The 24,495-nt window shown below is 39.5% G+C and overlaps 1 protein-coding gene and 1 pseudogene across 3 annotated transcripts in view; both read right to left on the bottom strand.

The window, feature by feature from the left end:
- The window catches only part of LOC108177586 (guanylate-binding protein 7), a 38,000-nt gene that overhangs the window by 11,425 nt on the left and 2,080 nt on the right, over positions 1 to 24,495 (bottom strand). Inside the window, exons 1-8 of one of the 3 annotated variants that reach the window (XM_070078121.2) lie at positions 22,182 to 22,433; positions 20,036 to 20,231; positions 15,920 to 16,047; positions 13,445 to 13,554; positions 13,055 to 13,251; positions 11,502 to 11,747; positions 9,947 to 10,227; positions 8,451 to 8,663 (exon numbers count right to left, since the gene is read on the bottom strand). In XM_070078121.2, coding sequence (XP_069934222.2) covers positions 8,451 to 8,663; positions 9,947 to 10,227; positions 11,502 to 11,747; positions 13,055 to 13,251; positions 13,445 to 13,554; positions 15,920 to 16,047; positions 20,036 to 20,225 — 1,365 coding nt within the window. In that variant the 5' untranslated portion in view covers positions 20,226 to 20,231; positions 22,182 to 22,433. Of the gene's footprint in view, positions 1 to 8,450; positions 8,664 to 9,946; positions 10,228 to 11,501; positions 11,748 to 13,054; positions 13,252 to 13,444; positions 13,555 to 15,919; positions 16,048 to 20,035; positions 20,232 to 22,160; positions 22,434 to 24,495 lie in introns of those variants that run through there. The other 2 variants (XM_070078124.2, XM_089300428.1) reach the window with 2 other exon arrangements.
- Positions 3,250 to 4,125, bottom strand: LOC100347997 (pleckstrin homology domain-containing family B member 2 pseudogene; annotated as a pseudogene).

Genomic DNA, 24,495 nt, shown 5'->3' with positions numbered 1-24,495 from the left:
TAAGAGTACAGTTTAAAAACTTATCATGGGAATCTAAATATCAAAATTGGTGCTAAAAATGCCATCCTAATTGTTAAAGTGATCATATTAACTGTTAAAGTGAACATATAAATAGGATTAAGTGTTAAACAGATCATATAAATAGCATGAAGTGCATGGTAATAATAGTAGATAGAATTAAAAAGGAGGGAATATCCAATATGGGAAGCCGTCCACACAGCAGACTCAGAATGACAATCACTTTAAGCAGAACTCTGACCTCAGAATCAGTCCTTAAGGCTTTTGGATCTGGCTGAAAAGCCCACAAGAGCATTTCAGGCATGGAAAGCCAAAACACCATGGAAAAAAATATCCTACATGAAGGATCTCTGTGAGTGAGACCCCAGTGAAAAGAAGGGGCCATCAAAGAAGGATGTACTTTTCTCTGAAGGAAAGAGATAACTTCCAATTTGCTTATGGCCTTGGCTAAATAATGACAGCGTTTGTGTCACAAATGGCTTTCACAGCCTTAGCAGCTCATGTCAAGACCCTTGGGTGATCACTGATGTCATATATAAGAGTGTCAGTTGTTAAATTAACAGTAGAAGTCACTGTGCACTTACTCCCAATGTAGAATCTCTGTACTTAATGAATTGTACTATGAAAATTAACTGCAAAGCTTGTTCTCAAACAATACTTTATATGTTGTGTGTGTGTGGGGGGGTGCCAACCATTGAAATCTTTACTTAGTATAGAGTGGTCTTCTGTATATATAGAGAAGTAAAAATAAATCTTAATGAAGAATGGGATGGGAGAGGGAGTAGGAGGTGGGATGGGAGTGGGAGTGGAAGGGTGGGTTTGGGGGGATGAAGCATTATATTCCAAAAGTTGTACCTATGAAATTTACATTCATTAAATAAAAGAAAAAGCAATCAGAAGCAAATCAATAAACTAAAGAAAACCATACATGCCATTTTGGGGAAATTAGGCACACGGGGCAATTCAAAGATGGCACCTGCAGGGAAATTAGGCACATGAGGCAATTCAAAGATGGTGCCCAAATAAGGTGGGCGGTACCCAAAGTTGTTTACCACCAAAGCTGATTGGCTGCGCAGCACCAGGGGAGGTGACAACTGATGATAAATGTACAGACATATGGCTGGTCCTGTAAAAAATCGCCCCATAAAATGACCTTTTAAGTAATTGGTTGGTCCTTATGCCCTGCCCCAGTGACTCTGCAGGTTTGTGCTTTAAAAGGTTTTGCTACGCGTGCAATAAATGAGTTCTTGCTTACTCAACTTGACTCCCCGCTGCGTCTGACTGTCCCTGGAATTGGGGGGCTGGGGAATGGATGAGCGGTGCACTTACCTTTCTTCGGACCCAGTCCATCCTCGTTTGGGTGGACTAAGACCCTGCATGACATGAATGAAAAATTTCGCTATGAAATTGTGATTTTAAAGAGAAATAACAATGAAAGATTAGAAATAAAGAATTCAACAGATCAAATAAAAAAGAAATGCGGTGGATAGCCATAACAACAGACTTGGTGAGACAGAAAAAAGAATATCTGAGCTACAAGACAAATCTTTGGCAATCTTTCAGACCAAAAAAAATTAGAAAACTCAAAAACTAGTGTTGGACATTTATGTTAGACTATCAAACAACCCAACAAAGAGGCCTTATGAGTTTCTGAAGTCATGGAAGGAGAGAATTGCCTAGAAAGCCTATTTAGTGAAATACTTACAGAAAATTTCCGAATTTGGAGATAGAAAGAAACATCCAAGTATATGAAGCACAAAGAACTTCTAATAGATATGACCAGAAAGATCTTCACGACAACCTATTGTTGTCAAACTTTCCACAGTAAAACAGAGGAAAAGTTCTAAAATGTGCATGAGAGAAACACCAGATTCCTTTTAGAGGATCTCCAATTAGACCCACAGCTGACTTCTCACCAGAAACCGTACAGGCTAGAGGAGAATGGCAAGATGTAGTCCCAAGTTTTAAGAGAAAAAACTGTCAACACAGAATACTGTACTCTGCAAAGCTTTCATTTATGAATTAAGATGAAATAAAGATCTTCCATAACAAACAGAAATCGAAAGAATGTGTAACCACTCATTAAGCCTGTCAAAAGATGTTTAAGGATGTGCTACACAGAAAAACACAGAAACATGGTCATTATTATGGAAGAATTTGAAGGCAGGAAATCTGACAATAAAAGTACAAAGGAAATCCAAAGTAAACAATAGGAATATTTATGGAAAAATTGCAAGGCCAAGTCATTACCTATTAATAGTCATCTTGAATGTAAATGGACCAAATGGACCTAACTGAAATCTACAGATATTTTCACCCCACAGTTGAAAAATGTATATCAAGGTGGCATGTACCAATGCCATCTCACTAGTCCGAGTGATCAATTTCTGTTCACAATTCATCATAATCATAGGACTAAGAGCCAAAGGGATCACATAAGCAAGACTTGTGTCTGCTAATACTAACTGATAGAATTAAAAAGGAGAGAACGATCCAACATGGGAAGCAGGATACACAGCAGACTCATACAATGGCGGATATCCTAAACAGCACTCTGGCCTCAGAATCAGCCCTTAAGTCATTCGGATCTGGCAAAAAAGCCCATGAGAGTATTTCAGGCATGGAAAGCCAAGACACTCTGGAAAAAAAAAAAACCCATATGAAAGATCTCCGCAAGTGAGATCCCAGTGGAAAGAACAGGTCATCAAAGAAGGAGGTACCTTTCTCTGAAGGGAGGAGAGAATTTCCACTTTGACTATGACCTTGTCTATATAAGATCAGCGTCAGCGAACTCAAAAGGCCTGCATAGCCCTGGCAACTCATGACAAGAGTGGCTGAAGCACATGTTCCATGGTACTGGAAAATGAGTATTTGACAGAGAGGGAGGATGATGGTGGGCTTGCCAAGGCTTCACACACTGGGGAGCTCAAAATACAATGTCTCACACTTCCTTTACCACCCGTAGCTCAGGAGCAAAAACACAAGGCCTGGCCCGGCAGGGCAGGGCAGGGCGGAAATTGGAGCAGGCCTCTCACTTGGCCAGACCCCTCCTCCTATCTATGACAGGAGTCTCTCCTGGCCATTGGGCATCCCAGCACTCCGTGGACAGCCACAGCACCCCACCAATGCACAGGCTGGCCCTCCTACATGTGCTGCAAACCCTCCTTCTCTCTGATATTTATGTGGATTAGTTAGAATTATCAGGTTGCTACTTTCAAAAGGACTATTAATGCCATTATTTTAAAAATCTGTCAGAAACAGAAAAATCCCTGCAAATTGTATTATTGTACACAGGGTTAACAGAAGCTATGCACACCAAGGTCTGAAGGCTCGAGGGCTCTAGAAGACCTAGAACAGGGACCCTAGGGCATGCCCAGCACCAGATCACTGTCGTTGTCTCGATCCCACTCACGAATGAGGACTTGGTTGGTGGGCTGCCCTCTGTAATGTCTAGCATACGGGTACACACAGCGTATGCCTGCCCATTCGCAGCATAGACAACTTGAGTTCCTACTGGGTAAGTGCCCCTATAGGTACTGGAGCCATAAGCCTACTCAGGGATTGCCACAGCATAGGATGTGTAGGGAGGTCGGGAGGAAGCCACAGCTCTCTCTTCAGACAGGATTGAGGAGCCCACGTAAGCTGTGTTTGTCCTAGAATCCTGCAGTGTAAATTTCCAGGCCAACCAATCATCTGAGCTTTCTGCACGATGACATTGTTTTTCCATCTCGGCAAATGATCTGCAGCAGGCAGTCTTGCATTCCCGTCTGGAGGCTGGATGTCCCGACATTGCTGTTCCATACAGATTTTGATGCCATCCGCTGGCATGTGGACGTTATCCTCAACACTCAGCCCAGTCTCGTCATCGTAATAGATCAGGTGGCCATCTGACCACAGGTCAAACCAATTCTTCTTCCAATGCTTTCAAATGGTTCTCTGTCACAGCAGCCGTCCACTCTTCACAAATGTCATCTCATCACTGGGAAAAGTTAACACTGCAGAGCCCAGACCACGGCTGTCTATAGAAGATCAAAGTCAGCGAACTCAAAAGGCCTCCATGGCTTTGGCAACTCATGACAAGAGCCTAGGGTGATTACTAATGCCATAAACAAGAGTGTCAATTTGTTAAGTCGACAACAGGAGTCACTGTGCACTTACTCCTCATGTAGGATCTCTGCCCTTCATGTGCTGTACATTGTGAATTTATGCTATAACTAGTACTCAAATAGTATTTTACACTTTGTGTTTCTGTGTGGGTGCAAACTGTTGAAATCTTTACTTAATATATACTAAATTGATCTTCTGTATATAATGATAATTGAAAATGAAACTTGATTGAATGGAATGGGAGAGGAAGCGGGAGAGGGGAGAGTTGCAGGTGGGAGGGAAGTTATGGGGGGGTAAAGCCATTGTAATCCAAAAGCTGTACTTTGGAAATTTATATTCATTAAATAAAAGTTAAAAAAAAGAAAAAGAAAAATATACATCCTTCTCATCAGTGCATAGATCTTTCTATAGAATAGAACATATGCTAGGCCATAATGCAAGTCTCAGCAAATTAAAAAAAATTGAAATCATACTTTGCATCTTCTCTGACCACAATGGAATGAAGCTGGAAATCAACAGCTCAAGAATCTCTAGACCATTTGAGAACACATGGAGACTAAACAACATGTTCCTGAATGAACAGTGGGTCATGGAAGAAATCAAAAGAGAAATCAAAAAATTTCTGGAAACAAATGAAGACAACAATACGTTATATCAAAACTTATAAGATACAGCAAAAGAAAATTTAAGAGGGAAGTTTATAGCAATTGTTGCATACATCAAGAAATTGAAATGATACCAAATAAATGAGCTGTGAATGCTGCTCAAGGTCCTAGAAAAACAACAAAACCCCAAATTAGTAGGATAAAAGAAATAATCATCTAGAGAAGAAATAAACAATATGATACCAAAATTCAATACAAAAGATCATTCTAATGAAGAGCTTGCTTTTTGAAAAATAATTGAAATTGACACACCATTGGCCCAACTAACAAAAAAAATACAGAGAAGACCCAATTCAATAAAATAAGAGATGAAAAGAGATGAAAAAGGAAATGTAACAACAGATACCAAAGAAATAAAAAGATTCATCAGGAATTACTACAAAGAGCTGTATGCCAACAAATTGTGAAACCTAGAAAAAATGGATAGATTCCTAGACACATGCAATCTTCTAAAATTGAGTCATTAATGCATAGAAAGCCTAAACATACCCACAACCAAGCCAAAGACTGAATCATTAATAGAGACCTTCCCAACAAAGAAAAGACCAAGACCAGATGTCTTCACAGCTAAATTCTACCAGACATATAAAGAAGAATTAATTCCAATTCTTCTCAAGATATTAAAAACAATTGAAAGGGAGGGGCTCCTCCCAAACTCATTCTATGAAGCCTGTATTACCTTAATTTCTAAACCTGAAAAACATACAACAGAGAAAGAGAACTATAGACTAATATCCTTGATGAACATGGATGCAAAAATCCTCAACAAAATATTAACTAATCAAATCCAACAACACATCAGAAAGATCATTCACCCAAACCAAGTGTAGTTTAACTCTGGTATGGTTCAACATTCGCAAATCAATAAATGTGATACATCACATTAGCAGACTGAAGAACAGAAACCAGATGGTTAGATCAACAGATGCACAGAAAACATTTGATAAAATACAACATCCTTTATGATGAAAACCTTAAGTAAATTGGGTATAGAAGGAACATTCTTCAACACAGTCAAGGCAATTTTTAACAAAACCACAGCCAGCATCCTACTGAATGGGGAAAAGTTGGAAGCATTTCCCATAATATCCAGAACCAGACAAGGATGGCCACTCTCACCATTGCTATTAATATAGTCCTGGAAGTTTAAGCCAGAGCCATTAAGCAAGGAAAAAAAATACAAATTTGCAAGGGGCAAATAAAATCTTCCATATTTGGAAATGACTAGATTTTATATATATAGGGGATCCAAAAGACTCCACTGAGACTGTCAGATCAATAAAAGGGTTTGGTAAAGTGGCAAGATATAAAATCAACACACAAAAATCAACAGCCTTTGTATACACAGACAATACTATGGCAGTTAAAGAACTTTTAAGATTAGTCCCATTCACAATAGCTAAAAAGTTATCAAATACCTTTGAATAAATTTAACCAAAGATATAAAAAAATCTCTATAATGAAAATTACAAAATGTTAAAGGAAGAAATAAAAGAAAGCTCCAAAAAACAGAAAAACCATCTGTGTTTATGGATTGAAAGAAAGAACATCAAAAAATGTTGATACTACCAAAAGCCATTTATAGGGTCAATGAGAATTTAATCAAAATACCAAGGACAATCTACAAAGATCTCCAAAAAAATGATGCTAAAATTCATATGGAATCATAAGATATCCTGAATAGCTAAAGCAATCTTATACAACAAAAACAAAGCAAGAGGCATCACAACAATAAATTTCAAGACATACTACAGGGCAGTTATAATCAAAACATTATGGTACTGGCACAAAAACAGATATGTAGACCAATGGAACAAAATAGAAACTCCAGAAATCAATCCACACATCTACAACCAGCTTATCTTTGACAAAGGGGATAAAATCAATCCTTGGAGCAAGGACAGTCTCTCCAACTAATGATTCTGAGAAAACTGGATTTCTGTGTGCCAACATATGAAATTGGACACGTAGCTTACATAAAATCCACTGGAAATGGATCAAATACTTAAAGACTTAAATCTACAACCCGATACCAACAAATTACTAGAGCATATTGGTGAAACACTGCAAGACCTTGGAATAGGCAAAGACTTTTTAGAAAATATCCCAGAAGCAAAAGTAATCCATGTCCAAACTGACAAATGGGATTACATCAAATTGAGAAGCTTCTGTACTGCCAAAGAAGCACTCAGCAAAGTGAAGAGGCAAGTGACAGAATAGGAGAAATATTTGCAAACTACACAACAGATAAAAAGTTAACATCTGGAATCTATAAAGAGCTTAAGATATTCAACAACAACAACAAAAATCTGTTAAGATATAGGCAAAGGACTTGAATAGGCATTTTCTGAGAGCAGAAGTTCAAATGACCAACAGACGCTTGAGAAAATGCTCCCTGTTACTCTTCAAATACATAAAAATAAATCTGTATTTTTAAAAAAAATAATGGCTATGATTTGTCTTTCAAAATTTAACAAATGTTGGTGAGAATGTGGAGAAAAAGAACCCTTACACAACCATTGGGAGAATGCAAATGGGTACAATCATTATAGAAACAGAAAAAATTTGAAAAAAAGAAAAAAGAATGAATGTCTAGTGGTCAAGTAGATAAAACAACCTTGTCAAACCTGCTATTTGTTAAGTGAGTAATTAAATGCAAATTATTAGCTTTTCTATGCATCATGTTTCCTACCTGTATAATGAGGATGATGTTACTATCTGATTTATAGGATTCTGAGAATTAAATTCATAATCTAATAAAATAATATAAAACTATACTTGGTATAGAGAGTGAATGTCATGATAGTCATCATCATCATCATTACTACTATCAGTACACACCACTATAATAAACATATCTGTGCCATATTTAATTAATATGAATTTGTCCACCCAAGATAAGATCATAATCATTTTGAGAATATTTTTCCTCACTAAACCTAAAGTCCATCCTTTGATTTATTAAAGAAAGGAAGGAAGGAAGGGAGGGAGGGAGGGAGGGAAAGAAATGATTATCACACAAAGATTTCTGAGTCCAGATGCTCTCTGAGAAGAAATATTTCTAGTTTACCTAGGCATACATAACTATATATGGATTTTAAAACACTTAAAATGTCAAAATACTGCTCCAGTATGCTGTTTTCCATGATTTTAACAATCCTTGAAGTGAGCTGTTTTATAGAGGTTTATTTAGCTCACAGTCTGAAGGTTCAAGGGGTCAGCACCAGCCTGAATATGCCTCTGACTAACATTGCTCTGGTTCTTACACACTGTAGTATCACAATGAAATGTGTAGAATAAATTGCCAGAAAGTGAGCCAGAGAGTGATTCAGGGGCCAGTCCCATTTTTTTTTTTTAACAAATTAATCTCATTATAACTAACTCAGAGTCCCATGAGAACTACAACCTTAATCTCCACTGAAGTCAGCCCCTGATGAACTAAAAAACTCCCACTAGGCTCCATTTCCCAAGTTCTCACCATCTCTCATGTGTCCACAATGAGGGCGAGGACAAATCTTGAACATTCAACCCTGGGGGACTAATATCCAGAACATAGCAAATGTTTCCCTCCACCGCGATGCTGTGGTCCTCATTTTCAAAACAAGCACCAAAGATCCCACAACTCTACTCTGTTGACCAACTCTCCCCCCTGTTCCTCACCTTCACTCCCTTCCTGGGCACCAGCTCAAACTCCTCTTCAATCCTTTTTCTTGCTTCTAAGTAGAGACGGTGGCCTCCAGGCGCAGAGAAAACTCCTCTTGAAATACTTTCCATCAGGGACGCTGAGAGCCGTGTAAGCTCAGCCTGGCAGTATTTGACAGAGGCCTCTTCATTCTGCAGCAGGAAGTCTTCCTTTTTCTGCTCTGTGGTTTCCTGCCAGGGAAACGTAGGTTCACACATTAGAAAGGAATGAGTAGCAGGGAAGGTCCACCTGTGATACACGTGGCAGGAGGATTTGGACGGCCTCAGAGTGGACCAGAACAAAGAATGGACCTGCAGTCAGGAGACTTACTTCACTGTTACTTCTGGTCATTGTCTGTTTAACCTTTGCAAAGCCACGTATTTCTCATGGGGGAGAGGCCCAGGCTCAATATCTGTAAATGAGGGTCAGAAGCCCTGAACTCTGTGGTCCTTTAATAAATAATAAGATTAACAGTGGCCTGGTCACCAAGACTAACAACAGAAAGGTGAATTTTGACTGCAATTAAAATTTCCTCAGAGCATATGGATTGCTATGGACAGAAATATGAAGTTATAAGAATAAATGCGATTAATATTTCACTAATTGTTTAGGTACATTTTGAACCAACTTTTGAACCCCTTATGGATTCTTTGATGATGGCTTAAATATGTATGAATAGGTAGAAAAATAATTTTTGTTTATACTTGAAAGTTATAATCCAACTGGGTTTCCTCATGACAAATTGAGGGCTTTTTTTTTTTTTTTGGCTTTTTAAGATCAGGTCTAGATAAATATAAAGATGAATTTTTAATGAAGGTACGTGTTGTCAATAGAATTAAGATTTTCCATAAGACTTCTCTACTTTTCGTGTCCATATCCCTCATATTCCCTGGGTCTGAGAATATGATGGCTGTTACTCTCATGTTTAGATCATGATAGATAGCACAAGTTAACTTAACAATGGATCAAAATGTATCTGACTTTATCCAATTACATGAACTCTTTTTTTTAATGAACTCTTAAAAATAGTCTTTTCTAGTTGATGTCAGAAAAGGAAACCAGAGAAATTAGAAACAAGAGAAATATTTGATGCAACATAACTAGTTTAAAGATGGAGGGGTTCCCTTATTCTTTATTTGAGGACCAAACCCATTTGACATCTTCTTTCAGTCTGTCTACAATAGCAGAGGACCTAGACACCCTGACATGCATGTCTGGCAAACATAACTGTGTGATAGTTATCTGTTTAAAACCACTAAACTCATGATTTATTTTGCAGCACCAAAAAATAAATAAATAAATAAAGTGTCTGTCCTTTAGAAAAAGGCTGACCTGTAGTCCACAGAGCTCTTTCATTCTCTAGAATCAGGATGCCTTCTACTATGGTAGGGGGATGATCACAGGGTGAAAAGACAGACTTTAGGTGTCATCTAGAAAGGCTGTCGCTGGCAAGGATAGATGTTCAGATGTTTACCAAAAGGTTCTTCTGGAATTCCCCGTTGTCATCCTTGAAGGAGTGCTCCATGAAGATTTTAATAGCTTCCCTCTCACAGGCTGCGTGCACGTCCAGCAGCTCCTGGAGCGTGTCTGTGGGGAGCACCAGTCGCTGGGCCATCTGCCTGCTGTAGTGCTCGGCTGCCTTCTGCATGGCTGCAGCATTCTCACGCTGGGCCAGAGTCGTCACTGCGTTCTCCAAGCAAGGGACGGCTCCGCTGTTGATGGTGTCTATGTACATCTCCACCAGACTGCCCAGCCCTGATTAACGCATAATTTTAGGGAATAAACAGATAGTTCACATTCATTGTTTTCACAGGGTTTATGAATCAGCATCCCAAACATCAAAACCATTCTACTTATCTTGAAGTGTTCATTTCCTGCTCCTCCTCCTTCCCTTCTTCCTCCTTTTCTTCTCTCTTCCCCCTCTGGTTTTTTCTTCTATTCTTCCTTTCCCATCTTACTCTCTGAATCCTTCTCTGAGTTATAACATGGTTCTTGATTCTATTCACCCTTTCTACTATGGCTCACAAATTCACAAATATTCAAAATTAAATAATTGATTATAAGTAATATCACTTAGAGGTTTCTAGAAAAATACTTCTCCATTTAAATAAAGTAAAAATTTATTACATTAGGAAAATCACATAATTTGTGTGTTCTCATTCCAAATAAAATGCTAGCCCACTTATTAAAAATATCCTCTGGAGTTTAGTACCAGCCACCCAGCATGTTGTACTAAGTACGAGCTGATATTAGCATGGGGACCCTGTGACTGACCAGTCATATGTCCATGAAGCCATCCCTGTAGTGGGTTTAGGTTTAATTTTTTTTAATTTATTTTACAGGTAGAGTTTTAGACAGTGAGAGAGAGACACAGAGAGAAAGGTCTTCCTTCCATTGGTTCACTCCCCAAATGGCTGCTATGGCCAGAGCTGCGCTTATCCGTAGCCAGGAGCCAGGTGCTTCCTCCTGGTCTCCCATGCGGGTGCAGGACCCAAGGACCTGGGCCATCCTCCACTGCACTCCCAGGCCACAGCAGAAAGCTGGACAGGAAGAAGAGCAACTGGGAATATGGTGCCCATATGGGATGCCGGTGCCGCAGGTGGAGGATTAACCAAGTAAGCCATGGTGCCGAACAAGTTTAATTTTTTTTTTAAACTCTTGATGAGCTTTCATTGGATTACCACCTATTGTTTATCTTCTGACTGGTTTAAATTCCTGCAACCTTTTGTGCTTCGCACTGAAAAACTCTTATCCTATAGGATTTCTCATATGCAGGTTTGTCTATAATAGTATTTTTTTACTTGCTTGCGTCATATGTGTGTTCCTTTCAAGAGATAAATAATACCTCAGTAAATCCCAACTTAGGGAAAATTTAACTAAGAAACATCATTTGTAGGTGTGGTAGGAGCATCTCCTTCTCTGTATTCCTATACAGAAACAAATGAAATGATTGACAAGCCCACAGAAGAATCACAGCTTCATCACACACTGATCTAGAGAAAGTCGTGTTTGACACAGAGGAAACTCACGATTTCCAGTGACAATGATTCCCTGTCTCAGGGTCTTGGTCTTCCCATGTGTGAAGATGTAAGAGCAGAATTTTTCTGACTGCTCCTTGAAGTTCAATTCCAGTTGATCTTCTGGCACTTTGTCCATACGGGCTAAGAGATTTTTATCATTTGTGGGCCTATCAAAGACAAAGCACTTCCGTTCTGGAAAGAAATACCTGATACATTTTCTGGGCTTGTTGGAATTTTGAATTCTGGCATTCGTTCCTGTGGAATTATAAAAGAGAGCATTCATTGAAGAGACAGCAAACAAAGGGCTGAGGACTTCCAGGAATCTCTGTGATATGGCAGCTCCTGAGTCTGTAAATTGTCCTTTATCCAAATGTGCAAAGTAGTCATGCTAATATACACAAAGCATGGGGTATCCTTTTCTGCACGGAGATGCAATTACTCTAAAGTGGAATGAAAGGTATTCATTTCAAGAGAAGACATTTATCATGGATCCTTTTCACTTGTGGTGGGTAGAGTGACTATACTCACACGATTTTGAAGAATCAATTAATAAAACCTTTTGGAAACATATTTCTAATATTACAGTTTCATGTCAGAAATGAAATAAGAACATTAAAGTAGTGCTAGAAATAAGGATGTGACATTTTTAAAACAGCATAAGAATAGAAAACATTCAAGTCAGTCGCAAAAAATGCTTCAAAAACATGACCAAATATATGCGCACCCTTTATCACATTTATAGAGTACTTTAGCAGTAAGCTTTAAAAAAAAAAGCTAATCTAAATAAAATTTGGAGACATCACTAGCTCTCAAAGTAAGTTTATATTGGAATGGACAGTAACTGAAGAGCTTCTGAGGCATACATTTTGTTAAAAAAAAAAACATAATAAAAGAATTAAATAAAGGGTATTGTCCCTCTAAGTGTTGTTACTTCTCTACACTTCTAAATAGAAACTGTAATAAATTGATAACACTAAACTGATCACACATTACCTAAGGATGAAGATGTTGGTGTTATAAATAAGACAAAATGACTGTATTAGCGTAGGCACATAGCAGTATCCCCTCTCCCCTGTACTGCTGAAGATATAATTATGCTTCCATGAAGGATCCATCAGTCAAAGGTAGTAAAACATAGCTAGTGAAACTTATTTTCAACAAAGAGGTCATTTGATTACCTTGTGATTCTTTGTTTAATAACTTCCTAGTTGATCTATTTTTCTCAGAATAGAGTAAGAGAAATGCTTGAAATTAAGTATGACAAATGTGAGTCCAAGAAGTAATAACATTTATTGCAGTTCTCATTTTTTAAAGTTTTACTGATTGGACTAAAATGGTTAATGTAACATTAAACTTTACATTTATTCATTGACTTTAAATCTCATCCTCTGAAATTTTTCAGTAATAATTGACAAAATCATGGCCATCTTTCAATCACCGGTTGTCTTTAGTTTGGTCTTCAATTTGATCTCAAATAAACATTTATTCCAAATGCTATAGGACAGTCCTGCTTGACCCCACCTTGTAACTAAATCAGCCATCCCCAGAGCACACTCTGATACCTGGAATCAGCTTCAAGGCATTCTCAAGGTACTCATCTTCTGTGATGAGCTGTCCTTTCAAGTTCAGTTCCAGGGCGAAATCCCGCACAGCCCACACAAAGTCTGGAAAGAAACTCACAAACTCTGCAGAGTCCTCTACCTCATCAGATGGGGGAGAAGATCTTGCCCTGATTAACTCTGTGAGTTCAGTAACAAAGCTGAAATCTCAGTTAAGGAAAAAACTCTACACCACAAACTCTACATCTCACTTAGAAACAACTCGGAAAAACACTTCCATTATCCCTATGTCCACTCTTAAAGAACCAGGAAAATAAGTTACATAAAAAAGAAACAGCGCCAACATTCTCCTAAACTCAGTGAAATATGGAAGTTCCATTTCTGGAAGGATACTGCAGCTGCTCCAGGGCCTGGTGGTTGATGGTGCCCAGGCTGTTGTAGACAAAGGTGCTGCTCAGAAGCACGGCCAGGGCAAAGATCCAGGAGTCATTCTTAGGGTCTCCCTGGGAAATCCATTGAAACAAGAGACTTACACATCTGCTCTTCATTTACTCATCTATCATTCATTTGGTTGTTTGCTCACACTTTGGCTATATTATAACTGAATTAATTACAAATTACAAATATAATTACTAAAAAGAAATGTGGTTTTGATATACTGTGACCACACTCAGTTTGTATATTCAAATAAATGAAGGACATTGTTACTGTCAAAGTATTTAAAAAAGTGCTTAAACATAGGTGTCTACTAGTAAGAATAAAAGTATCCCACTGAAAATGTTTTTCTTTTTAAACTTTTATTTAATAAATATAAATTTCCAAAGTACAGCTTTGGATTACAATGGCTTTTTCCACCCAATAACTTCTCTCCCACCCGCAACCCTCCCCTCTCCTGCTCCCTCTCCCATTCCATTCACATCAAGATTCACTTTCAATTATCTTTATATCAGAAGATCAATTTAGTATATATTAAGTAAAGATTTCAACAGTTTGCACCCACACAGAAACACAAAGTGTAAAATACTGTTTGAGTACCAGTTATAGCATAAATTCACATTGTACAACACATTAAGGACAAAGATCCTACATGGGGAGTAAGTGCACAGTGACTCCTTTTTGTTGACTTAACAAATTGACACTCTTGTTTATGGCATCAGTAATCACCCTAGGCTCTTGTCATGAGATACCAAGGCTATGGAAGCCTTTTGAGTTCACCAACTCCGATCTTATTTAGACAAGGTCATAGTCAAAGTGGAAGTTCTCTCTTCCCTTCAGAGAAAGTCACCTCCTTCTTCTTTGAAAATGTTTTTCTTGATGATTACTATAACATGGACACAAATCCTATGCAATTAAGTTCAACAACTCTTCATCAGGACAGAATTTGCATACGTTTTGAGCTTATAAAGTTCCATATGACAATCTAAGCTCCAGAGGATGATGTTATAGAGCAACAAACATGTCACTATATGAGTGTAACCAAAATGATAATCCTTCCCATGAGTGGAATCCAAATTTGACCAAGGCCAAACAAACACAACAAAGGTGAAGATATGGAGGCCTATGAATGTGAATAATTACCCTGAATTCAGAATGAGAAGGGATTCTGTGTGACTGGGATATGATGGCAGTAAATAGAAAATAGCTGAGATTTGAAGAGTTCATAGATAGAAAAAGGGTTTGTGAAGATGAAGGGATCCAGCAGGCAAAGAACTAACAGAGGCTAAGTTGGAACTTTTAGCTCACAGTCACATAAAGGCATTAAAAATTATCCCACTTGATGGAAGTGCTGAGTACACAGGCTGGAGTGGGAGGGGAGGCTGGAAATGAGATTCCTGTCAAGATGTAAAAGGCATTACCCTATCACAGTATGAGTCACAAAATCAGCCAGTAGTATCTCTTGTACACTTTATATTTTGTTTTGCTTTGATCCTTTAAAAAATTTAGTTACATGAATAGAAGATTCATGTAAAGCATCATTTATTAAAAATTAGCAGTCCATATTGGTTATACTTAGATAACGATCAATAGATTTAAAACTGAATTTTTAAAATTTTAAAATTTTTAAAATCTAAGTTGGTGCTTTTCTCCCATCATAAGAGAAGCCAAAGATCTATTGCTGCCTCTTTACCTTTAGACTGAGATTCATATATATAAAGAGAAAATGTTGATTGCACCTGATATTGTAAAGATAAAATGCATAAAATCACCCATTAATCATTTTGGGGTGGGGTTTAGTTCATGTTTTCAAATAAGTCAAAGAAGAATTCATCTTCAAAGCTCAGAGAATTGGATTAAAAATTTAATAATAAACAGAAGTTTTTCTAAAGGTGATTTAAACAGATTTCTTCACAGAAACCATATTTTCATTGTCACTACTTCCTACTCAACCTCCCATTTTTAGTAGATTCTGTTGATCCATAGAATAGAGCTTTCTCAGGAAACTCTACCTAACTCAAACGATTAGATCAGTTTCCCACTTTTTGTGCTGGTGCTACGCTGAACAGATTGCATTGTAGTCTCTACAACTAGGCTCTACCCATTACCTTATTTACAGTTTTACCTTTAGTACTTAGTGCGGAGTGTGGAACTGACTAGTTCATTTATAATCATTAAATTAAATAATTACTCCAGCATTAAAAATAAGAAGAATCCCTCAAAAAAAAAAAAAAAAAAAGAAGAAGAAGAAGAATCCCTCTTTATTACATATCAAAGTATTTGAGGCTTCTAAGGAAGGTTGAGAAACTGAATTTAACCTTATTGCTCGTTAATGGATTTGTGGTTTGGAGAAATGTGTCAGAAAAAGTGAAGTGATGTGGCAAATAAAAATATATGAGCACAGTTGAGGGCATAGAACATTGTCTGGCTTACCTTTTCCACATCGCCCAGGCCCTCAGTGTCCAGGAGGACCAGGGTGTGGTTTGGCTTGGAGGGGTGGGGCACGCACCACATCCAGATGCCCTTGGTTTCAGATTCTATGGTGGAGCCCAGAGGGAAGCCTGAAGGGAAGAGGACAATTAAAAAACCCCGAGAGCAGGCTGACGGGGTGGCCAGGGGTTATATTCATTAAACCTGTAGGAATGCAAGCGCTGGTCAAGAAATGGGTACTTTCTGAAAACAAATTTTATATGTACATAAACACTCACACACACACCCATAAATATACATAAAACTATGTGTGTATATATATGTGTATGTGTGTGTGTGTGCATGACTTTTTTTTTTTTTTTGACAGGCAGAGTTAGACAGTGAGAGAGAGAGACAAAGAGAAAGGTCTTCTTTCCGTTGGTTCACCCCCCAAATGGCAGCTACGGCCAGTGCACTGCGCTTATCCGAAGCCAGGAGCCAAGAGCCAGGTCTCCCATGCGGGTGCAGGGCCCAAGCACTTGGGCCATCCTCCACTGCACTCCCGGGCCACAGCAGAGAGCTGGACTGGAAGAGGGGCAACCCAGACAGAATCTGGCGCCCCAACTGGTACTAGAACCTGGGGTCTGGTGCTGCAAGTGGAGGATTAGCCTAGTGAGCCGCGGCACAGGCCATGTGTGCATGACTTTCTCAAGAAATGCTCTTTCAAAGACTCAAACAACTCATGGTAGAGCTGGTATAAGTCTACTACCCCACGTCATTTTATCTGAGACTAAAGAGCTCTCTCACCTCCCAGCCTCTCCTAGGGCTCCATCAGTGGGAAGCCTCACAGGAGACAGGAATGCAGGCATGTGTTCCTTCTGCTTCCACCTTGCTGGGCTTCAGCGTCCCAGTGCCTCAGTCCTCTATCTCAGGTCACAGCTCCTTTCATGTGGCTCCAGCCTACGGTTCTGGTCTTGACCATGATCTGGCATCTACTCTTTGCTTGTCTCTTCAGACTATGGGGAAGATAATGCCCCCTGGACATTGTTATTGCCCTCCTGCGGTGCTCTCTGACATTACACTGTTTCTCTGTACCCCGTACATTGCATTGTAAATCCCTCCAATGAACTCTCCTCAATTATTTTTGAATTGATCGTCCGTGCCCTACCACAACTTAGTCTGATACATTCCAGTTTGTATTTTTCTCACTCCCACATCTTCCCCTTCATTTTTTCTCTTTTCTCTTCTTCAAGCTAATTATGAGTCCTGTGTGGTTACCCTCAGGAGGGAGATATAAGTGAATGGAAAGCAGCACAGAGCTGTGAGTCCTGTTGGCCCTGCTTTCCAAAGGCTGAAGCCCACAAGGGGATGGTTTGAGGTTCATGGCCAGGAACCAGTGGAAGGTTTTTCTTGTGCTCTGGGTGCTCTCTCAGAGAGGACAGAAAGCCTGAGATGTTTTAGTCTTTTCTGCATTATGGTAATAGCTGATTGCTGACTGATTAATAGAGAAAAAGTCCAACTCCCCCTTGCAGAAAGGACAAGTGTGAATGGAGAGGATTACTTCATAAAGTTTGTGGGAAAATGAAGCTAAATGGTAAGTTAGTTTATCACCAAACATGTTTAAATCCCTTCACATGTTTATTTGCAACACACAATTTCCATGAACATTTTGAGGACTCTCAGTCACATGAATTTGAAAAACATTTACCACCAAAAGTAAAATATCTTTTAGTTCTATGTTCTACAACATTTTTGAAGTGCCTTCATATAAACACACAAGCACACATACACATGCACAGTGAGTCACACTCTAAGAGAGACAAATAGTCATCTGGTTCTGCTCATGAACCTGGACTGGGAGTGATTCTCATTTTTTCCATTTTTCCTAGGATATGGCAGAGTGGTTGAGTCAGAGTTCAGATGTTTAAAGCATTTTGGAAGCACGGATTCTCTTAGTAGAGTACAGAGAATTTACAATATTGCTCTTTAAGGCTGTCTTGAGTGAACAACAAGAACAATGTTGTTGAACCTTTAAGTCTGATATCTGTCTCTTACAGTTCTAAGTTCTATCATTATTCAAAGAGTATCCTAAAAAAATATGTGATCCAAGCAAGTGAAAGTGCATTTTGCAGACTGATGATGAAAATGTCTCTAAGGAAAATTAAACTTTGTGTCTTAGGGTCAATGGAAGATTGGAAGTAAAAAGGGGAGAGGGAGAGAGAAAGCAAAAGCAGACAAGGAGGGAGGCCTAGAAGAAGGTTGGGAGAGAGTGATTGAGGGAAAAAGTGAGAGAAAGAGAGAGAGAGAGAGAGAGAGAGAGAGAGAGATGGAAAAAGATGCAAGATCTTCACAGTTTAGTAGTTTAGTCGACTAATGGTCAATCCCTAATGACACTGAGCCAGGCAGGAAGTCAGTCATTAGGGGTGAAACTATTGCATAAATTTAGAGTAGAACCAACAAATATGCGAACAAGCACATTGTCCCAGATGTCAGTAAAAGCAAAGGGACAACTGGTAGGGAAAAAGAAAAAAGAAGGCTTCATAAACCAGGAAATACAAATGGCAAATAAATATGTTAAAAGAAGCTCACACTTAATCATCATGAGATAAATAATATATAACTACACAGTCTAGAGATAAGCCCAATTTAACATTTGTCTCATGTTACTAAATTTATGCAATGTGTAGTGTTTTCCATTGCTATTAACAAACATGTAAATTGCACACAAAACTATTTAGTATTATCAGGAAAGGCTGGAGACAATTATCTCTGATGCCCCAGTTACATTCCTGGGTATCTTGTAAAGGGAAGATTTATACATATTCACCAGGATATAAATACAAGAACATTCATGACTGTCATTCATAAACAATACTAACTACAAATATTACTAATGTTCATTAACAACAAATGTATAAATAAGGTGTAGTATTCTCAATCACATAATGTAAAATAGTACAACTCAATAATTTAACAATATATATAATATCTAGAGGATTCTTGAAAGTTTTGCTGAAGGAAAGATGAGAGACACCCAAGAATAAAATCACTATAATTCCCTGTAAAAAAAAGTGTTAAAAGAAAGGCAAAAGTCTTAGAGTGTATATATATGCTGTAGAACTATTGTTAAAAAGCAAGAATGGGAAGAGTGTACATGAAAACCAAAATACTGATGAGCTCAAATGAGAGTGTAGGGGGGTATTATTTGGACCTTTTAGTTTTTGTAAAGTTTTTAATTCTTGATCCTGATTACATAGGCATTCACTTTATATTTATTAACTTTATGTACATGTGTACATTATATATTCTTCTGTATGTGTTATAGTTTACATATTGGAGAAAGTTTAATATAGAAAGAGTAGGGGAAATAATTTATTATGGCACGAAGCAAAATAGAAGGCAATGTAGCTCAATTTTGGTATTGAATATAGAGTAATTCTACTATGCATGCTTTTGAAATTTACTTTTTAAAAAGTTTTAAAATTTTATATGCTACTTGAACTAAACATACAGTTGGTGAAAAACTGATGGGAGAGGAAGAAAGAAGTAATTACTGTAGCTCACCTCATGGGCAGGTTATAATGGATGGGATCAAGATGACCAGCATGTAGTTGGAGCGGTGGTTAAGATGTTATTTGGGACAACTTTATCCCATATCATAGGGCCTGGTTCAAGTTCTACCTCTGCTTCTCATCCAGTTTCTTAATAGCACATACAATGGGATGTAACAAATGGCAACTCAAGTACTCAGATGCCAGTGAATCCTGTATAGAGTTCTAAGTGCTTTTGGCCTGGTCCAGCCCCAGTTGTGAGGGCATTTGGAAATGAACCAGCAGGTGAAAGATCTCTGTCTGTTTGTGTCTCTCTGATCTTCAAATAATATAAAAAAAAAATGGTAAAAATGTAAAGAAAATGAGGTTGACTGGATCTTTTAGAAGGGTTGGGGAAATCTTCATTAATGGACTAGAGAAGGAGATTTTCTGGACACATATAGTTGAGGTAAAAATTTGGAGGTGAGAAATAGAAGCTTTCTGCTTTGGAGGAGTTATGCTCTTCTTTAAGGTGACAGGGACAAGGTGTGATCAGCCTGTGTTGTCACCGGTGTCAAGTAAATGACCCTTGCCCCAGGCCCACACTCACCATGTTTCTGTCCTGCCAGGCGATTCATGAGGTAGGATTTGCCTGTACGATACAATCCCACAATGGCCACCACCACCACAGGCTGAGATATCTGGTTAAGAATCTCCAGTGCTTTAGGATTTACTTTCAGCTGCTCTTCCCAATTTTCCACTAGACAGATGGGGGTCTTCATGGTGATATTAGTTGCCATGGTAACCTGTAACCAAGAAAACTCATTTATTGGAAAACAGGATCCTGAAGTCATAGCTAGTGGTTATTCAAAGCAAATGCATATGAACTTTCTGCCTGTGGAATGCATGTCAATTTGCTATGTCCTGTATGTCTCTAAAGGAAAAATATTTCATCATGTCAAGACCAAGGACAGATGCCTCATGTACATTGTCTTATTGTTTCTACAAGAACTCTAAAAAACTCTGCCTAGGTTCTGTTAAAATAGAACAAGACAAAGTACTAATGTCAGCACCTTAAAAACCACTACTATTTTGGGGGTAAGTAGAGGAAGATTATGATATGAAGGAAAAAGGGAGTGGTCAGAAAAGATTCTAGACATCCAAAAAAATTGTGTCTCTCATTAATTTTCAAATATTTCACGAGTACTTACTATAACTGATAGCAATTCCTGTATTAAGCAGCTCTTGCCTAGTTTGAGGAGACAATACACATAGCAATAAGGAAAAGAAAGCAGGTTAAATAATGGTAAGCTCTCAGAAGAAAATATGCAAAGATCAGGAATAGGGGTGGTTGGGATTGAATTTATATTTTGAGTAATCAGGGAAGAAATCCCTGAGAAAATCTCCCAGTGATTTGGATTCCAGACCTCGATGAGGTCCGGTGCAGTGACTGGTGTGAACTGAGCAGGAGGGATGGAGGAGGATCCTGTAAGAAGGCAGAAAGATGAATTCTGCAGCTCTTCTCAAAACAGGCCCTGGCAGAGGTCTGGAGTAACCCGACAAATACCAGGGACCAGGAATTTCTGTAACTGAAATAAACAGATACCTGGCTGTCAGAGATGGGGAAGAGATACAGGAGCCAGGGTGTCTGGGATCTGCCCAGCTCTGACAGAATCCCTCATCCTAGTGAAGGGAGAGATTCTGACAGAACCCCTCATCTTGTCAGGCTTCAGGAACCCAGAGCTGTCCCGGGATGTCACAGCACAGACGCTGCTCTTGGACTGCCAAGGTGCAACCCCAGGGTTCAAACTCTAGGGTTCATTGCCTGGAAATGGACTTCACCTTTGTAAGCATAGACTTTCTAATCAGTGTTACAGGAAAGCGAAAATGATTGCCCGATTCATTCATGTGATGCTGAGAAAAACAATCTCAGTGCAGGTATTTTTAAATTTTCAGGGATAATATTTTCCTTCTACAGAAAGCAAGTTAAAATTATTAATATATTCCAATTTGATTTTTAAGATGAAAATTATCAGGATATCTGTTAAAAAATCACCAATTTATTTTCTAAGAACCTTTAATTACAATTCTTTTTTTGTAGGTAGATGGGAGCAGAATTTGGGGAGTGAAATCTGAGCTATTCATTGCTGTGCACAAAAGAAAATGAACTATAGGATTGTTTTAAACTCAGAGTAAAGATTTTAATAGTTTTGGGAAGAAACAGATTAATTTACGATGGTTTTAGTTTCTTCAATGCAAAATATTCCGAGATACACAAAAACAAGTATTAGATTCTCTCTCTCTCTTTTTTTAAATTGTGACTGACTGATAACCCAAAGCAGAGCCTCCTCAAGGGAGCCTGAATGTGAGTCGCAGTCCCAGAAAGGGCTTGTCTGTTATATATAAGGGAGTGCGATCCGTCCCTCAAGTTCCCCTCAGGACCTTCACTGCAGCCTATGGCGGAAGCCCCAGGAGGAGCAGCGCATGCTGGGAACACAGGTGAAGCACTCTGCTTCCAGCCAGGCAAAGATGCACAGCCGCAGGGCGACAGCGCCCGAGGTCTCAGAGCCATCCTCTCCGTGCCCCTGCCCACCACCAGAGCCAAGCCTAAGCTGGAATTCCTGGCTATCTTTGTCCAGAAGGGAAGGAGAGGGGAGGGGAGGGGAGGGGAGGGGAGGGGAGGGGAGGGGAGGGGAGGGGAGGGGTCCAGACGCCAAGCACTGCTGCGCACTTACCTGGCCAGGGTGCAGACTCACCTCTTGCTCTCTGCTTCTGGTCTGGCTCCTTTCGTTCAGGAGATGAAAATAAAGCGCACCTGACCTTTCAACTGAGGGCCATTTAGGAAAACCGAAACTGAAGCCACACCTATTAAGTGTGGAAAGTATTCCACAGGAAACATGCTTGTAGAAGGTAGCTCCAGGGAGGTCCAGGCTGCCCACCAGTTTCTGAACCTCTGCCCCTGCTTCTCCCAGCTGGAGCCCCTGTGTCTGTGTCCAAACGGCCTCCCTTCACTCAGACAACAGCATCCTTGCCACATCTCTGGTGGCCACCGCAGGCACCGCCTGGGTTACACCGCACACTCCTGGGCTAGCTGACTGCCCCGGAGAAGAGGTCCAGGGGCTTGCCCAGGGCCTGGCAGGGACAAGCGCTGTGTCCTCTGAGATGCAATCCGGAAATGCTTGGCAAGGGGCCGCTGGAGGGGGCGCCCACCCTGGCTGCTGCTGGGAGTTGCTGAGGAGACACAGGCAAGCACCCTGTGTTCCAGGCAGGCCTCAGAAAGGGCCCCTTCACACCTCCCAGGCCCTGGGAGGGTGGCTCAGGTAAGCTGAAGAATGTGTCTCAGTTTTCCCTGGGAGCGCCCACTCCGGACCTTCTAGGTTCCCACTGAAAAGAACAATCCTTAACATTCCTTAGATGTCACAGCGTTCACATAATCAAAGGTGACAGACTTCAGTGTTTGAGGTGGGCAGAGGGGAGCTGTCCATCAATACTGTGTCAGAGGGGACAGCAGCACCCAACCCAGGAGTGAGTGGAGGCCAAAAGGCCGCACACTGGGAGGCGCAGGGCAACACACCATCTGAACTATTTTTATGTGAATAATTCCTCTGTGCCCAGAGACCCCTAACATGACAGTGCCTTGCCCATTGCTGATGCTGTGTTTAACATGTGTCTAAGAATAAATGGAACAGTTGAAAGAAATCTTAAGGGGCCGGACTGTGGCGCAGCGGGTTAATGCCCTGGCCTGAAGCGCCGGCATCCCATATGGGCACTGGTTCAAGACCCGGCTACTTCACTTCCAATCCAGCTCTCTGCTATGGCCTGAGTAGAAGATGGCCCAAGTCTTTGGGCTCCTGCACTCATGTGGGACACCCAGAAGAAGCTCCTGGCTCCTGGCTTTGGATCGGCACAGCTCTGGCCATTGCGGCTAACTGGGGAGTGAACCATCAGATGGAAGACCTCTCTCTCTCTCTCCTCTCTCTATGTAACTCTTTCAAATAAATAAATCTTTAAAAAAAAAAGAATTCCTAAATAAACAAGAATTACCTAGAAATTATTAATGAAATCAATGATTTTTGTTTACATGAAATCTCTCTCATGTTATACATCTGCATTTTAATAATTATAAAATAATTTATATTCATGAATAGAAATTCATAATTAACTGTAATTGATGAAAAACATTGACTCATAAATAGGATATCAATACCATTAATACTATTAAATTTGAAGTATCTTCATACACACATATTATAAGCATTTATAAATGTTTCTATTTATAAATATATTCCTTAGAAATAGTTAAATCATTGGTCATCAACATTTCTAAATTAATTCACAGCAGTAGATTTACTTAACCTGGAATGGAGTAGGATGGTAGATGGAAAGCTCTGTTACTAGTAAACATTGACAAAAGCATTCAATTGTCCCTGGAACTATGTTCTGGTTGCCTGAGATAAACAATAGATATAATTAGAAGACAGCTGATTTCTGGGTATCAACTCCATTTTAAAGAAACCTTGCTTGCTTTCACTTTCCATTTCATTTGAGAGAAGATGAAGTTTGCATCTGAGTCCTGAAATGGATACCAGAATTTGCTTTCATGCAAAACCTGCCAATGACTTTAGTTGTTATCCTTTGCATAAATACTCAGCTTCCTGGCTGAGAAGGTGAGCTGAGAAAAAAGAAAAGCCTGCCCATTTTAGCTGCAGTCATTGCAGACATTTGAGACGTGAATGAGTAGATGGCAGCCATCTCTGTCTTTGTCTGCCTGGGTGTCCCTCTTTGTCTCATAGTCACTCAAAAATATAAGATTATGAACTTTAAAATTTCTGGTAGACAATTTTAAAAGAAACAGCGAGAAGAAGGGACTCTGAACTGAACCTGAAGAGTAAAAGGAACTATTCTGTCATTTGGGTAGGTGGGATGTAGAAGGGGCCAGTTCACCAAGTGTTACACAGGATCGGTTAGACCTTTTATTCTAATCCATAATCATTTTCAGCAAGTATGCTCTTTGCTCCTCCCAGGGACCATTAGGTACACAAGTGCCTCATGAGGCAGGGCTCCGGCTCC

Source organism: Oryctolagus cuniculus, chromosome 7, assembly GCF_051225735.1.
Source record: "Oryctolagus cuniculus isolate XC-2025 breed Fujian yellow rabbit chromosome 7, ASM5122573v1, whole genome shotgun sequence".
NCBI lineage: Eukaryota > Metazoa > Chordata > Mammalia > Lagomorpha > Leporidae > Oryctolagus > Oryctolagus cuniculus.
This window is presented reverse-complemented; position numbering and strand designations above follow the sequence as displayed.